Source organism: Aulonocara stuartgranti, assembly GCF_965226115.1.
Source record: "Aulonocara stuartgranti genome assembly, chromosome: 14".
Lineage (NCBI taxonomy): Eukaryota > Metazoa > Chordata > Actinopteri > Cichliformes > Cichlidae > Aulonocara > Aulonocara stuartgranti.
In genome coordinates this window covers 12712553-12728514 of record NC_138950.1, presented here as the reverse complement: position 1 = coordinate 12728514, position 15962 = coordinate 12712553, and the positions used below count along the sequence as shown (strand labels likewise).

At 41.3% G+C, this 15962-nt stretch overlaps 1 protein-coding gene across 4 annotated transcripts; it reads left to right on the top strand.

Annotated features, from left to right (window-relative positions):
* Positions 1-40: 40 nt before the first annotated feature.
* Positions 41-15483, top strand: hic1 (hypermethylated in cancer 1). Of its 4 annotated transcripts, none has more exons than XM_082501729.1 (2): positions 41-305; positions 6381-15483. In XM_082501729.1, exon 2 carries the CDS (start codon positions 6414-6416, stop codon positions 8613-8615), a length of 2202 nt encoding a protein of 733 aa, XP_082357855.1. In that variant the 5' UTR covers positions 41-305; positions 6381-6413; the 3' UTR covers positions 8616-15483. The 4 variants fall into 4 exon arrangements, with proteins under 4 accessions (XP_082357855.1, XP_082357854.1, XP_082357852.1 ...); XM_082501728.1 differs by having other exon boundaries at positions 208-305; positions 6397-15483; XM_082501726.1 differs by lacking the exon at positions 41-305 and adding an exon at positions 1492-1937 and having other exon boundaries at positions 6397-15483.
* Positions 15484-15962: the final 479 nt, after the last annotated feature.

Below are 15962 nucleotides of genomic sequence, written 5' to 3'. Positions count from 1 at the left end.
CGATAAGGCCTTTGGGACTCACTGCCATTGGGTGTCGCTGTGCGCGTAAAGTCTCAGCCGGCAGGTTTGGTCCGAACGGACCTCAACACAGTCTGAAGTGTCAGACAGTCTTGTTAACACGTGAGAAATTCAGTGTGTGGAAGAAGGTGAAAGAGGGGGAGACCGGGAGAGAGGGGGCTGCAAATTTACGCGGAAGAGAAGTTTTTGAGAGAAAGCTGGACACTGAGGGAACTGCGGAGATCTTATTGAGGGAATGCCGAAAAGGGGAGAAGACATACGGCCAGAGCACCAGACATGAGTCCGAGGTAAGATTGAGAAACGGGTAGAAAGGCGGGGATGGCACACAGGCAGACGTGTCAGAATGAGCAGTTTTATTGAATTACAGAGATGAGTTGATCCAATTACTGTATGCTTCCCCAGGTCTTTTCCTTTTGAGCAGATTGATGTAACCCGTACTGACAGAGACGGTAACATCTGGATTATAGCACCACCGCTCATTTGATATGCAATATTTCAGACTTAGGTTTTCTGTTGATATTTGGCAAACAACATGCAAGTTATTCAACTAAACTGGAAACGGGGTGAAAAAACGTTGTGCTGGCACAGAATAGGAAACTGTAATAGATATTAGATAAAGTTTCACGTAATTAATTTAAATACTTTATAGAGAAGCTGCAAAGGACTTCTTCAGAAAAGGGAAATACAATTTCTGTTTATCTAAAAACCGTCATCATGGCACTACCTGCGAGGGCGCACAACTTTGACTTCATTACTTATCTTAAAAATATGACATCAGAGGAAGAGCTTGATTATTTTTAAGTAGCCAAGAAAAGGCCCTCGTGTCATCGAGTTGCTAGTTTCCCTTTGTATCCCAAACTCGTACTGGTGTTTGGTTCAGTCACCAATCCGGGTCATGATCGAGGGCTTTAACTGCGCAACAGGTGTTTTACCTGAGCGGGTGAGGGAGAGCGCACGCGCGCGCGAGAGAGAATTTTAAGGTGCCCAAAGTTTATCTAACCTGCTTTAACTTTCCCTGTAACGGAGGCTAATTGTTTTCTTTAAGGCTCGTATTGTGGCAGGTTTTTGTCAGGGGAAGTCTGGAGAAAAGGACACGGACACTTTTATTTTAACCGTTTTTTTGATTTATTCAATGAAACGGCTTCAATTATACAATATCAACACATTTATTCCCTCAGTGATTTGTGATTGAACTTGATTGAATTTTGAGCTGAGTTTTGAAGAAAAAAATAAAAATAAAATCAGCGTCGTTATGGAAGAAGTCTGACTGCTTTAAGCTCCTGACATGTTATTGATTCGCTGTCCAAGCTATTTCCGTCATTACGCTTCTGTCTAAAATTAAGGTGGGCTACCTAAGGATCATAGGTATAACACACACATATGTATACAATTGCTGCCTGTCTCTTTAAGACGATGTGTTGAGAAGTTCAAGTCGGGGTCACATGAAGTTCCTGCCCTCGATTTTACCTTTTAGTTTTATTATAGACTGACATCACACGGGGCGCTAAAACACTTAGGGCGCATAGAGGGTCCATTATCATCCCTGTGCGCGTTATTGCTCCAACTCAAAAATAGCTAAGGAAATTACTTGAAAAAAAGGGAGGAAAATGATGCTGTACTAAGCACGTATTTTTTTTTTATAGGAGGGGACGAGAAAGAGGGGAGAGGAGGGACAGAGAGACAGAGAGACAGAGGGAGAGGGAGGAAAGTGGGTGGGAGGACGGACCTAAGGAGTGAAAAGAAATTCATATCAATTAATAATCATAAAAAAAAGAGCTGGCAGACGAGCTCGGAAAACTGGCATGGTTTTTTGGAGGCTGGCAGTTCAAAGCTGAAACGTCAGATATGACTCCTAGAGACTGCTGAGATGATCATTAAGGGAGACTTAGATCGGATGGCAGAAGACATCGGGCATGCAGGTAAGAGCTGATATGTACAGAGGCAAGAAGAGGGGAAGGATGACATTTCTATTAATAATGACTGAACTCTGTGCGTGCTTTCAGAAGGAAACTTCCTGGAGTCGATGAGATATTAGTGGAACTTGTTTTACAACATATGGCGTCTTTCTCTGTTTTTTAAATCCTGTTTTAATTCGGACACGGAACATTGCACATGTTCTTTATAGCGCATTTAATTCGCATTGGTTGAAACATAGAATTGTTTAATACCTTGTTCCTTACGTTATAAAAAATTGTCACGTAAAGAGGAAGCTGGTAATTTGTATATTTCTTCAAGATCACGCCGATGTAACCGGCGGTTTTCAAATAAAAATAATCTGACACGCTTCGAGTACAAAACAAGAAAAAAAATCCCTCTGTAAAATGAGATTTTAACGTGTTTTATATTGACTGATAGTGTATTTGAAAAAAACTTTAAAAACGTTAAAAACTCAGAATTAAAAATATAAATACATTTTTAAAAAGCTGTATTTAGTAAAATAAATGTCTTATAAATTTGTCAGGGATGCTGCAACAAAATCCTTAAGCAAAGTCCTCACTGGGGATCTGTCTTTATGTGTAACAACAGCAGTGCGGAGCTTAGGTGAGGACACAAGCGCAGGAGAGCGTTATATGAATTTTTTTTTTTTTTGTGGGGGGTGATTTGCAGTGTATAAATTTCTGGTTTCCTTTGTACAAGTGGAGACTTTACACAGCTGCCCGGAAAGAGATGCTCTCTCAATGCTGCTGACAGGTCTGAAAAGGGAAAAAAGAGTTGCTATAAGAAACAGCTGTGTGATACACCTCGTAGCGCAATGAGGTGAAATCGGCCTGTTTCTGGAGATGATTTCATTTCTTTTTCTTCTTCTTCTTCTTTGGCGGAGATAAGGAGAAGCAGAGGGTAGATGAGGCGCTGCAGCGCAGAGGAGATGCATTCACTCGTGACTCGGTTTACTGCTCAGTGTGTGAAGGGCAAATTAAAACGTTAGAAACCGAGAGGTCGGGTCCTCTCGGCGACTCACGAAGGCGGGACACGACTTTTTGTTTTGCGACATGTAGTATTCCGATGTGTATGTACATGTATATTTTAACAGTGAAATCAAAGCCAACACCGAAGTTAAGAATTTACTCCTTAATAATCGCACAGGAAAACAATAATAATAACTGCATCCAAGCAAGCTGCAGAAATTATTATCATACATATTGTCTTTGATAATTGCTTAGGGGAAAAAAGGAAATTAAAAAAAGGAACGACTTGCTTTGAAAACTTTAGTATATCATTTAAAAAACAAGTAAACAGGTTACCTCCGTAATACTAGCATAGAAGTTTGGATTATTATAATGTCATGGTTAATATGACCATCTCGTTATCTCATTGTTAACTCAGTTACAATCTACATGAAGAAGATGTCACCCTCATGTCTTTATCAGTAGTCTATTTCTAAATTTGTGATGATTTTTAGGATTATAGAAATATAGAAATCAAACAGGAAAATGATTAACTGCCCATCCTGTTTACTGATGTGACGAAAAAAAACCCAAACTGTCAAATATAATCACTAATCATCACTGCAAACACCCAGTCTATTCATTTTTTTTTCCAAACTTCAAACTCTAAAACAGTTAGCCTCCATTGAGTCACAAAAATGACAAAATAAATTAGGTGGGCTGAAGTTGTAAAAAAGTACGGTAAAAGTCTTTGCGAAAAATTTACACTGACTTTGTATTTATTCTAAAATAAACAAGGCTATAGGAATATGGGTCCCAAATTGAAAAGAAAGAAAATAAAACATCAGCACAACGTTTTAAGCAGATGTGTGGCGTGTTTATATGACTGAGGCTGTATGCAGAGGTAGGAAGTTTAGTCTTGCTTCACCCCAAACCACAAAAGTGACAAAACAGACAAAACTTAGAAACAATGACTATTAATCTAATGCAAAAAGGTGAATGTCATTGCCATAAACTACATAACAATCATAAGAGATTTTCTAGCCTGTTCAGGGGTCTTTTAGAAGAAAGCTATCAATCTACGAGGGAGCTGTAAGCTTCCCTCAGGAAACTGCACTGTATGTGCAGTCTTGAAGAATAACATTACAGCGCATGTTTAACATAACAAAACAAGCAGTTTTTGTGGCTTATTATAGGCTTAAAATGTGTTTTCAAGTTCACGGCATGTAGCAGGTTCTCTTTAAGATGTGTTCTCTGACTAAATATTGCAATCATCGATAGCTTCCTAACAGGATGCAGCCAGCTTACACATGGCCTCAAGATCAAGCGTTTTGTATTACATCTTTTACTGTAATGTTTCACTTTTTGTCAGGGGCTATAGTAAGTCGAGAGTTTATTTAAAGGGCAAGTTGTAGCCTGTCAAACAACTCAAAGAGCAAAAGCATAGAGGTCTTTGTTGTCTTGATAGTAAACTCACAAACACTGTGCCTGTTGTTATCACAAAACATTACTAAAAAAAATTGTTAGGCTGTATCCACAGGACATTGCAGGTGCACATAGATGTTGTAATATGTCAATTAAGAAAAAGATTTTTATGTACTGTGAAGAAGTATTTAATCAGAAGTCAGGATATAAAGAAGGCTTAGTTTTCTGCCAGGCTTTCTGATGAAATTCTAATGCTTAAATGTGCACTACAAACCACATACAGGAGAGAATGTACACAGTCTGTTAACATACGGTTCAGAGTAACAAGTAATCAGCTCAGTGCGATGAAGACTGCAACAGCTCAGCAAGTTATGGAAATTACTCGGTCAATTCTTCATATTTACTTAGATCTTAAACTCGTTTGATGTCATGAAAATTTCTAGTAAATTATGTCCGCTGAAAGCCGAAAAGAAGAGAAGCCGGCGGTGGATGCACTTCACATGTCAGCTGGAAACAGGATGGAGTGTGAGCCCACGTACTACCCTTACTAGAACTGTCTTTTTAAAAGATATACTTCCGATCATACAATAGTTCAGCTGTACGTGTGGAAATGACGACATGACCTTTTAAAAAAATTCAAAATGAATTATTTTTTTAAAATGGCATTTGTTGTTAAAAACAGAAATTTCCTTTGATATTTATCGCATGATGCTTATCAGATGATCACTTGCTGGACTTGACTGTGACTTGTCATTTTCCATTTTGTGAGTGATGACATTTCTGTCTGATTTCGCAGCTCTAATGCTGAACAAACAAAAAGATTTTTGGAGGAAAAAATTGACACATTTTGCTCGGGAATTGTCATAATTCCTCAGTAACTCATTTGTCAGGTTTTTTTTTTTAAACTCATACTTCTCCCTTCTTATGCTGAGTGTGTACACTTAATGAAATAAACAAGAAGTGAATGAGCTGGTGTCAGGAAGACAGCGATCAGATGGATGACACGATATTTATTTAGCTGCTTGTTTCCCATCAGTGAGACTGAGCCTTTAGGGACAGTTTGAGACGTTTAATCTTGTAAGTAAACTAGGCTCAGATGCCACTGATTGAACAATACGTGGGATTTCATTCGTGCAGCCAATATAGTTTGTTTTAAGATTGGTGGAACAATTACTGTCGGGATTTGAGCGTGTACATGTGCATGTTTGTGCGCGTGTGTGTAGGCGCACACTGGATCTTTGAAACCTACCTCAACGTAGCGTATTGAAACACCTAATGTTGATTTACATCCCGTGCGCTCAGTGTTCCTTATATGACTGGGCAAGAAGGGGAGCTGAAATCTCGATCTTTTTTTGGATGTGTCCTTCCCCCACAGGTTTATACCTGCTCTTCGTCATATTAGCAAAACATTTGTCCCTAAGCTTTGTTTAAAACTGTGTGCAGCACTTCTGGAATACTTTATCAGGAAGCCAGCAATTACAAAATATATATTTGTGGCTCTCTCTCTTGAGCTCTTTCTCTTTTTTTGCTTGCTGCAGAGGAAGTGAATGCAAAGACTTGAATTTCTTATAATGAGAAAACCACTGCAACTGCTCACCTTTTGCAAAAGTTCACTTCTACCGAGTGGCCTTTCCGTGCACTTTCCACACATAAGTTTTGCACTTTACTGTCAAAGCTGGTCAATCTGCTTAAATAGCTGTTACGCAAATAATAAGCGAATCATAAAAGCGTAACTGTGAGCTTCCATTAAGACGTATTTAAGTATTGTTTATGTTTTAAAAGAAAATCTGACAGCGGTTAATTCATCTTAATAAGTGCATCCATATGCGAGGTCTTTTTTTTAATGGTTTACATTACTAGCCCGTTTGCTGTTAAAGCTTTTGGCACTCAAACTTCTGAAAATATACTCTGATTTAATGTAATGTGTTTATTGTAACTTTTGATAGATTGTGATTATGAGATGCATCAATAATACTTTTAGTGGTGCAGAAAATTGCACATTAATTGGCTTATTGTGACTTGAAATGATGACTGCTGCATGACGTTTTACAGATATCTGTTGTTGCAGGTGGTGGACTGAAAACAATGCTGGATGCCATGGAAGTTCCAAGTCATGCTAGGGATCTCCTCCTGCAACTCAACAGCCAACGCACCAAGGGCTTCCTGTGTGATGTTATCATCGTGGTGCAGAACGCCCTCTTCAGAGCTCACAAGAACATTCTGGCTGCCAGCAGCCTCTACTTGAAGTCTTTGGTGGTCCATGACAATCTCATCAACCTCGATCACGAGATGGTGAGTCCAGGGGTCTTCAGGGTAATTCTGGACTACATCTACACAGGCCGCCTTAGTGATGGAGACCCCACTTCTCCAAATGAACCAAATCTAGGGGCTGTCTTGGCAGCAGCCAGCTACCTTCAACTGCTTGACTTAGTGGCTTTGTGCAAAAAGAAGCTAAGAAGAAATGGCAAGTACCCTCCCCGCCCAAGTCCAGCATTTCTACCCTACTCAAAGATGGGGCCAAATAGCATGGGTTTAGGGAGTGGTGGCAGGTATAGGGTTTCTACTCCTGTCATTCAATCCTGTCCTCCAGGCGGAATTTTGAACAGCCACGGACCCCGGGCACTACCACCAGAGGAGCTTGTTCCACATCGACTAGCTGTTCATACAGGAGAGTTGTATGCTCCCACCTCCACCCAGGGCTCTCAGGTGTTCCCCTCTCTGCAGTCACCTCTGCCTTCTCAGCTTGGGCGTGCAGCCCTATCCGACAGGAACTGCTCACCCAGCTTCGGCCTTGATCTCTCTAAGAAAAGCCCCACCTCTCAGTCTCAGCTCACACCTTCTCAGACCCATCTGGGGAACACTCATAATGACGAGGAGCGAGATGGGACTCTGAGTGACCGCACAAGTCCTATCCATGGGATGAATGGCAGAGCTTTCCCCTCAGAAAAAATGGAATCAACTGACCAGGGAGGCTCCCTCACTCCGCCACCTTTTCCACCTCTCAACCAACCGATAGCCCCGCACCTTCCCCACCTGCATCGCTCAGGTTCCCAGGGGACAGACCGCTACCCATGCCCCCCAAGTCCGGACACCCCCACGGAAGGCGGAGAGGCAGGCAGAGAAATGGGCAACATCTACCGCTGGGTAAAACACGAACCGCTGTCATACACAGCTGAAGATGAAGATGAGGATGAAGATGAAGAGGAAGGGGGTGAAAATGGAGATCAGCATCATAACCATCACAAGACTGGGGAGGAGAGTGAAGGAGCAGATGACAAGAGCGGGTCAGGCACAGAAGAGACAGGCAGCAGTGAGGGTCGCCCATCCCCGACTGGACCAATGGGGAGGTTCCACATGCCGTATGAGCCGGAGAGCTTCGGGGACAATCTGTATGTGTGCATTCCCTGTGACAAAGGCTTCCCAAGCTCAGAGCAGCTCAATGCACATGTGGAGACACACACGGAAGAGGAGCTGTACGGCAACTCAGGCGGGGACATAGGAAACGGCAATAACAGCAGCAGCAAAAACATGAGCAGTAACACAAATGGTTATGGAAGCCTCAACAGCAGCAACACTCTGAACAGTTTGTCACACCTGGAGACCAAGTCGAGCCAGCTGAATCCAGCGAGCATCGGGGAGATGATTCGACCCTACCGCTGTTCCACCTGTGACAAGTCTTACAAAGATCCAGCCACTTTGCGCCAACATGAGAAGACCCACTGGCTGACACGGCCTTACCCCTGCAGTATTTGTGGCAAGAAATTTACACAGCGCGGTACCATGACCCGCCACATGCGTAGCCACCTGGGCCTCAAACCTTTTGCCTGTGACTCCTGTGGCATGCGCTTCACCCGGCAGTACCGCCTCACTGAGCACATGCGCATTCACTCTGGTGAGAAGCCCTATGAATGTCAGGTGTGTGGGGGAAAGTTCGCTCAGCAGCGCAATCTCATCAGCCACATGAAGATGCACAGCAGTGGAGGGACTGCAGGGAGCCTGACCACAGATGGGAAACTGAAGCTGGACTTTGCAGAGGGCATTTATCCTCTGAGTAAATACACAGCAGAGCATCTTGGACTCAAACAAGAGAAGGCTAGTGAGCTTCTCATCCAAGCGCAGCAGCAACTGGTGGCTGATGCAAAGGTCATGGAGAGCCTGTATCCACTCTCCAAACTGGCCTCTGAACACCTGGGCCTCACCCACGACAAGATGGACATCCTGGGCCAATCACTGCCCCCACAGGCCCTCTCTGACGCCCGAACCATCGACCGCTACTCACCAAGTTAAGACATGTGATATCACCGATAAGTCTGTGTGCACACACAATTTGCAGTATCCTTATTCCATTCACCTCAACTCAATATCTCTGCACCTCAGACTCAGGCCATAAACAATTGGTCTGCTAATGCACACCAAAATGTGTAGACTGTAAGTGCCTTTCTATGCATCTAATGTATCCTAAAGACCTCCTTCATAAAGGAGCTTTGTGCTATTACGTGACCAAGGGACACTCACTTTAAAAAAAAGTACAGTATTTATGTACAGTGTATGCAAAGAAACTTTTTTTCCTATGATTACAGCCATTGAGCCAAAGTGAAAAATTGAAAACCAAAATGAAAATTGTTTTATTTATTTTTTATTATGGTGGAATCCAAAGAAAACAAAAACTATCCCTGACCCTAAACCTGTGTACTATTCAACTTTGTAAAAAAAAAAAAAAAAGAAAGAAAGAAAAAGCACATAAGGACAAATTTCAGGGTTTGTCCAGAACTTTTATAATATGAATAAGGCCACTCACCTGGACTTTAAAGGAATGGGAGTACATTTCGTCTGTTTTTTTCTATTATTTCATTTTTTAATTTCCTGTTTTTGGGGTACTGGACAATTTATGTATCTCGCTCTCCAGCTTCTCACCATCTTGGGAAATGACTGAATGATAAGAGCATTTTGATAGTCACCAGGGCAATATATTCCCCAATCACCATTTATTTTAAAGTAACACCACTCACCACTCTGCATATTTGTGTGGATAAAGGGCTTGTACTATATGACAGCAGTTGAATCCACCTTATGCCCAGCTTTCAACCACTTATGAGCCGAAACTTCCTGTGCAGTTCGACAACCACCCCTTTGCGCTCAGTTGTTATTGAGATGCAGCAAGCACAGCCCTGTGATCTCATAACTGGGACATGATTGCACATACCCAACTGATGACACACTAATCCCCGTTCACGGCCAGTGGAGCTTCATCTTATGGTGTACATGAAGCATGGGTGTTGCCGCTGACATTGTGCAATTATTACAATTATGGATACAGTTGAGCATAGAGGCAGGGGTAAGGATGGGCTTAATGACACAGAAATCTGTCATTTACTGTCATCAGCAGTTAAACCATTCATTGATGATTAATCGTGAAGCAGCAGTAGTCAGAGGCTTTGTTGGATGCTTCTCTGTTCCACCGTCCGGCCTCTCATTTGACCTCCCTTCCCTGTAGTCTGTTGTCTGGGAGCCCCGCTACTGTTGACAGGCCAAAGTGAGTGCTCTACTCAGCCCTTTGCCTTAGAAGCACTCCAAACACCGGATGCATATACGCTCCCCCTTCACACACAGCAAGCTGCTAATCTGTCAGTGATATGAACATAAGAAGGGGTTTGTGGGTCTTCCTTGGAAGCCAGCGGGTGAGTAGCACTCCCAGCTGCTGTGCTTCAGTAATCCCTGTGAAATCTCACTTTCTCCTGGACAATTCACACTGCTCGCTGGCGTGATGTCCCATTTCATGCCTGCCATTGTACCCCTCTGATCCACTTATTAACATTAGATCCCAGCCTAGCAAATGTGTCCTGGCCTTGCCTCTCGGCCCTGCTGGTATTAAATGCGGAAACAATGAATGACTGATTTGTGTGTTGGCTGAGCAGCCTGAAAACAAAAGAGCACTTAAAGATTGTGGGTTGAAGGCACATTTTTGTTTGTAAATCTTTATTCCAAAAAAAAAAGAAGTTGCATTTTTTTTCTTCTTTTTTTGGGTCTTTGTCCACTTTTACTAGTCCTCAATTCAGATTAGAAATGTTTGACCACTATAGTGCCGATGCCAACCTCAGAGGGTGAATGTGAAGATTAAAGCCATAAATACACTGTGATAGACGTAGTGAATCATAAAGGCTAAAAAAAAAAAAATCATACAGTGTGCCTTACTTACTTTTCCTTTTTCTTTTTAAATGTAACGATAATTTAAGGGCTTATTTTCTGTAGCATATGATCATATCAAACATGTTGTTTCTTGTCACTTTTCTTCATTTTAATTTGAACTGAAAGCAGCGCACGTGAAATTGGTGCTTACCTCAGGACTGAACCCAGCGTGGAGATGCTAATCTTTTGTAAACTATAGATCAACAGTATCAACACACATACATGCACACACTCACCCACACTCACCTTAGTATTTTTTTTTTTATTAACAGGATCGTTGTCCTGTGTTAAACCTGTGGTTAATTCTTTGTTTATCCATTTGTTGTTACAGTTTTGTTGTGGAGAGATAAGGTGGTATTAACATTTTTGTTATAGTACGTGGTATACATTTTTTCTATTTTGTCTTCTTCAATGACATTTATGTCTGACCAGTTCCATTGTTGTAACATAAGGCAAAGCCATTTATGCTTGTACCTTAAGTGCTTGTCGATATCTGAACCACAGTTTAGTAAGTATGAAGGCAGCGAGATCAATATATTACAGTAAAGTTGAGCTGACAAGCTTTGTGTTGTGAAATATCTCCCTCTCTCTCTGTGTCTCTCTCCCTCTCTTGCTCTCTCTGTGAAAGACATGATGCATCATCTGTACTTCCTTAAACAGACACGCAGTGGCTTTGCTGGTTGACTATGAAAGCTAGCCTCGTATTGTTTGGCCCCCTTTTCCTCAGAGGTTAGTGAACGTTTGACAAGAGTCAGACGGAGGTCGCTCATGCACACAAGCACACAGGAAGCCAGCTTGTTTTGTTTGGTGCTCTGCAAAAAAAGAAAAAAAGGAAAAGAACATAGCAGAAAAAATAAAAATAAAACCAGTAGAGGCTTCATCTACAAACGTGTGTGTATGTGTTCAAAACCTAAAAAACAGGCAGAGGCAGTCGTGAGAATTTCCACACTCCCCTTCACTAGTTAAAATAACATACCGCTTCCACTGTCACACCAAATCTGTATAAGAGGGAAGACCAAGATAATGCCCGAGCATTTCTGTAGGAAGCGCACTGTTTGAAATCTGCTTAATTTCATTTATGTGCGAATGTTACTGGAGGGGAGCGTTTCACGTCTTTAGAAAGGGGAAGCAGTTGCTTGTCTGTTTGTGTGTCCCTGTGCTATTTAAGCGCATGAAGGCCTGGTAATGCATGTCCTGGGAATAGGGTTGGTGTGAAGGAGAAGAGCTGAGGAGCAGGAAGTGAACTTTTGGCTGGTGTGTTGTGCTGAGCAGGATGTGCCGTGTGTTTCTACTCAGAAGCAGATAGAAAGACGGAGAACGGGGAGGGAGAGGAGCAGGGAGAGCACAGCAGGGTGGATGCGAGCCATTGTCCTAATATGAAAGCCTGTCCACACTTCTGAAACTCTCCATTCAGAAAACAAGTAGTCTGTATCTTCTCTTTTCCTTCCCCTTGTTGCTTTTTGGGAATAAATCTCTGCTCAGTATCACAGTGATGTTGCATTGAAGGCTTTCAAGGGCTGCATGGTGAGACATTTAGATGCTTTGTTAGAATTTGAGGATATTGTAGACTCAATACTTTTGGCATCCTCGTGGTTTTTTAAAATAAATTTCCCCTCTATTTGCTATATATCCATATTTTGAACATTTTATTTAAATTTGAGGCAAGACTAAATAATAGGAAGACCCCAGTGAGTGTATTGTAGAGCCTAATTGAAAAACTTGGCAGTGTTTCCTTTGCTCTGTGGTTGTTTCACTTAGTCTAATTAGAAGAGCCTTGTTTCAATTTACTGATGTAGCCACCCACCCCATGGGTTTTATGCCCTTTCCCTTTGTTAATGTTATTTATATGACAAGTAAGCCCAGCAAAACTCTTATTGCCACCACAGTGGTTTTGATGAAGATGTTTGGAGCGTAACATAATTAGGCATCTAAAGAGTTTATTAGTTAAATGAATTTTTAGAATCAAATGAGTGAATGCAAATATAAATGAATGCACTAACAAAAGCCACAAAAAATTAGGTGTGGGTTGTTTTTGTACTTTACTTGTCATGTCATTTCCCCTTTTTTAATTTCTTTCTTTTTTTATGGCAACCATCCCAGTCCTGTAACTTTTTGTAACACTAACATTATAGAAGTTAAAAGGGTTCTGGATGATCTGCAGTAGCATCTCGTGGACCAAAAAAGGATTTGGCTTTAACGTTAAAAAATGCAAAGCATGCCTTTAAGCTTTCTTCCAGTCGCAGGAGGCCAAGGTCACCTCTGTGCCGCCTGTCGGCATCACAGTCTGAAATCATACCACTGTTTGACATTTATTATATTTTGCAAGGTGTGCCACAAAAGACTGAAGCTTTCGATAGACATCGCAGATGCACAAAACTAAACTCAGCAACAAACGTTGAGGTTTGCATCGGTGAGCTTAGCTTGTAACCATCTTTACCTTGTTAGGAAAGTCATTATCAGTGTGGGTAATCGTGAGAACGTGAGCACAAGTTACTATTGTCCTGTGTACAGTACATATTTTTCTATTTATGAGCACTTATGTTTAAATATAAGCTAGAGTCAGATATTGATATTCAAGCCTAAGCTTGTCCTTTAAATGGGAAAACTGACTCTGAAGTCAGTCAGTTCAAACGTGCCTTCGGTATAAAAAGTATGAAGTTATCCTGCAATAAATTGTACGACTGTAGCATGGGGAGGTTTCTGATGTGGCTACTTAATGCACCTGCCCATCTACATGTCTGAATGCCTTTCCCACAGTGTAGCAGGGTGAAGTACAAGGGAGATACCTGACACTTTCGAGGCTCTTTATTACAAGCAGCTGCTTTTGATTTATTTCTCTGAACTGCACTTTTCTGGAAAAATCATTGTATTGTGATTTTTTATTGCTCTTATGATCCCCTAGAAGTCCCACAATTGCCTTTCCTCTGGCACTTTGCTTCCTTTTCTTCCTCCCTCCAGTGCAGAGCTCGGCCACACTCGTTCACCGCCCTCGTACCCTCAAAGCACAGCTTCCCTCTTCACCTCTCTCTGTGCCTTCTCTCTTCTTACACTTAACACAAACCGCTGACCCACAGCACCCGCTGCCTCCCCTCCTCTCCCATGATCCACTTACTTCCAGCTGTTTTTCATGCTGAAGAAGACAGTTGTCTAAATGTTTATGTGAAGAGCTACTTTCTTTTTCTTTAAGCCCTGATCAATTTCCAAAATGAACTTTGTGGCATGTGTTAAAATACAACAAATGACGGACCCAAAAAAACCCTGTATTTGACAACATTATTGTATTGTGATCTTCAAGCCAAGGAATGGCTTACAAAGGAGAGATTAAAGACATCTTATTGTTGTAGAGGAAATGCAGAATAATGTGAGAGGAAATGTTCAGGGAAAATATGCTCAGAAAGATGCCAGTAAAGTAAACATGTATGAAATTGCACAATTGAGTCGGGCCTCAGCTGCACCAGCCAAGTCATGCGCTGAGATGGAGAGAACAAACAGAGAGAGGGTTGAGAGGAAAAGAAGCAGAAACAGAGAGAAAAATAGCTTGTGCTTGATAGTCTTAACCTTCAGTAAATAACAAAGGAAAGCTGGCAGCGTTGTGTGTGTCTGCTCACCACTCTTTTTCCACCCGCTTCCAATTTAATCTTATGAGGACATGTTTATTTTTCTTTTTTTTTTTTTTTATCACTGCAGGTCAATTTCAGGTTTTTAATTTTAACGTTCATGTCAGTGTGACATTGGAAATGACACCCTCTTTCCAGGCCTAGCAATTATCACCAAATCAGCACATGACCTACAGTAGGCTCTTTGTAGCGAAATAGTGAAGGGGCTTCTGTCTGTCCATATCCTCCTGCATCTGTTTTGTTTGGATCTCTTTTTCTCTCTCTACCTTGAACACATACAAAGTCCACTGAGTGGACCTTGGCTTTAATTGCTTAGTTTACAGTGCACAACTTCTGCTCCAGAAGTTTAAATCTGAAGACAAACAGAGAGCTAGGACAAAACAAGCAGGAATTTGGTGCAGTGAAAGTCAGCCGGGGGAGAATATTCGATTGTATATCTCTCTAACACACTCCTGCTCACGCACACATAAACACACAGCTGGATGGCAGACTGCTGCTCCAGATTAGGTCAGATTTAATTAGCTTGCTCTGCTCCGTTTGGAGTGTCGCTTCTTGTAGAAAAACCCATTTTTAAAGAAAGGCGATTCCACTGACGGCTTTCACCCGTCACACGCTGAAACCTGTGCCAAAATGTTACAGAGCCTCAGGGTCCTCACACACACTTACGTACACAAAGGCACAAGCATCTATTTTGGTTTTGGAAAATCGGTAAGGAGAAGTGTAGAAATGATGGATTATGATCTAATGAAGACCACTTTGACATTTTGAGGTGGTTGTGCCCGACTGTGGTTCAGGGACAAATATGTTATGCAGGAACACAGGCTGCCACGTAGACAATTGTAGCTGTGAATAAATGGAAAAATGCATGGCAGAATACATGCATCACAAATTTACAATGGAAATTAGATTTTTTTTTTTTTTTTTTTTTTTTTTTTAGTAGACGACAGGATCATATTTCAGCAGCATGAACCAGGCGTGCCAGAAGCATCAGCAGCGTCCGGTGTTTTTGTTACATGGTTTTACCTTTTATACCAAAATGACAAGTAAAAGCAATACACTTAAACCAAAACAGTATTTTCTCTTTGTGCATTCTGCGTATTTCAGTGTCTATATTGATCTTACTTTGCTTTAGTGAAATGAATGTATTTATTGCATGTCAAAAGTTTTATAGGTAATTTCTTTTGTGTAAATTCTTATTGTGGGTTTTTATCATTTTATTTGATTATGGTGTCTCGATAAAATGTTGATAAGGCTTTTATTTTTTTTAAAAGCCAATGTGAAAAATGTCTTTTCTTGTTTGTTTGTTACTATACTCGAAATCAACTTGGCAATAAAATGAATTGCATAACGGATTTACACGGACGTTTGTCAAGTTATTTAATTAATTTGCACATCCAAATCAAATAGTCCAGTAAATGATCACATTTATATTTTTATTAATTTAATTACCCTTGATTACTGCAGTGCAAAATCTCTCATAACAAAACTTGTTGTAGACCACTGCAATGATTTGTGTTTTTGGAAAATTTATTTTGCATGAAATGAGTTTTACATTAAAAGAAAGAATGGGACATAAGACCACAGCGGAGACCATTTCACAGCAATGATGACCGCAAAAACGAACGACTTCTGTTCATTTTCCTACAACACGCTGGCCTTCAGGTCTGTATTCTCCCACATGGAGACATGTGAGTGCCTCATTTAAGACAGAGAATTTCAAATGAATCTCATACATCACACACAGTCCACATGCAACAATGAACAGATCCATTACTCTGTCAGCAGGAGCAAAGCCAGCCAGGCAGACACACACACACACACACACACACAC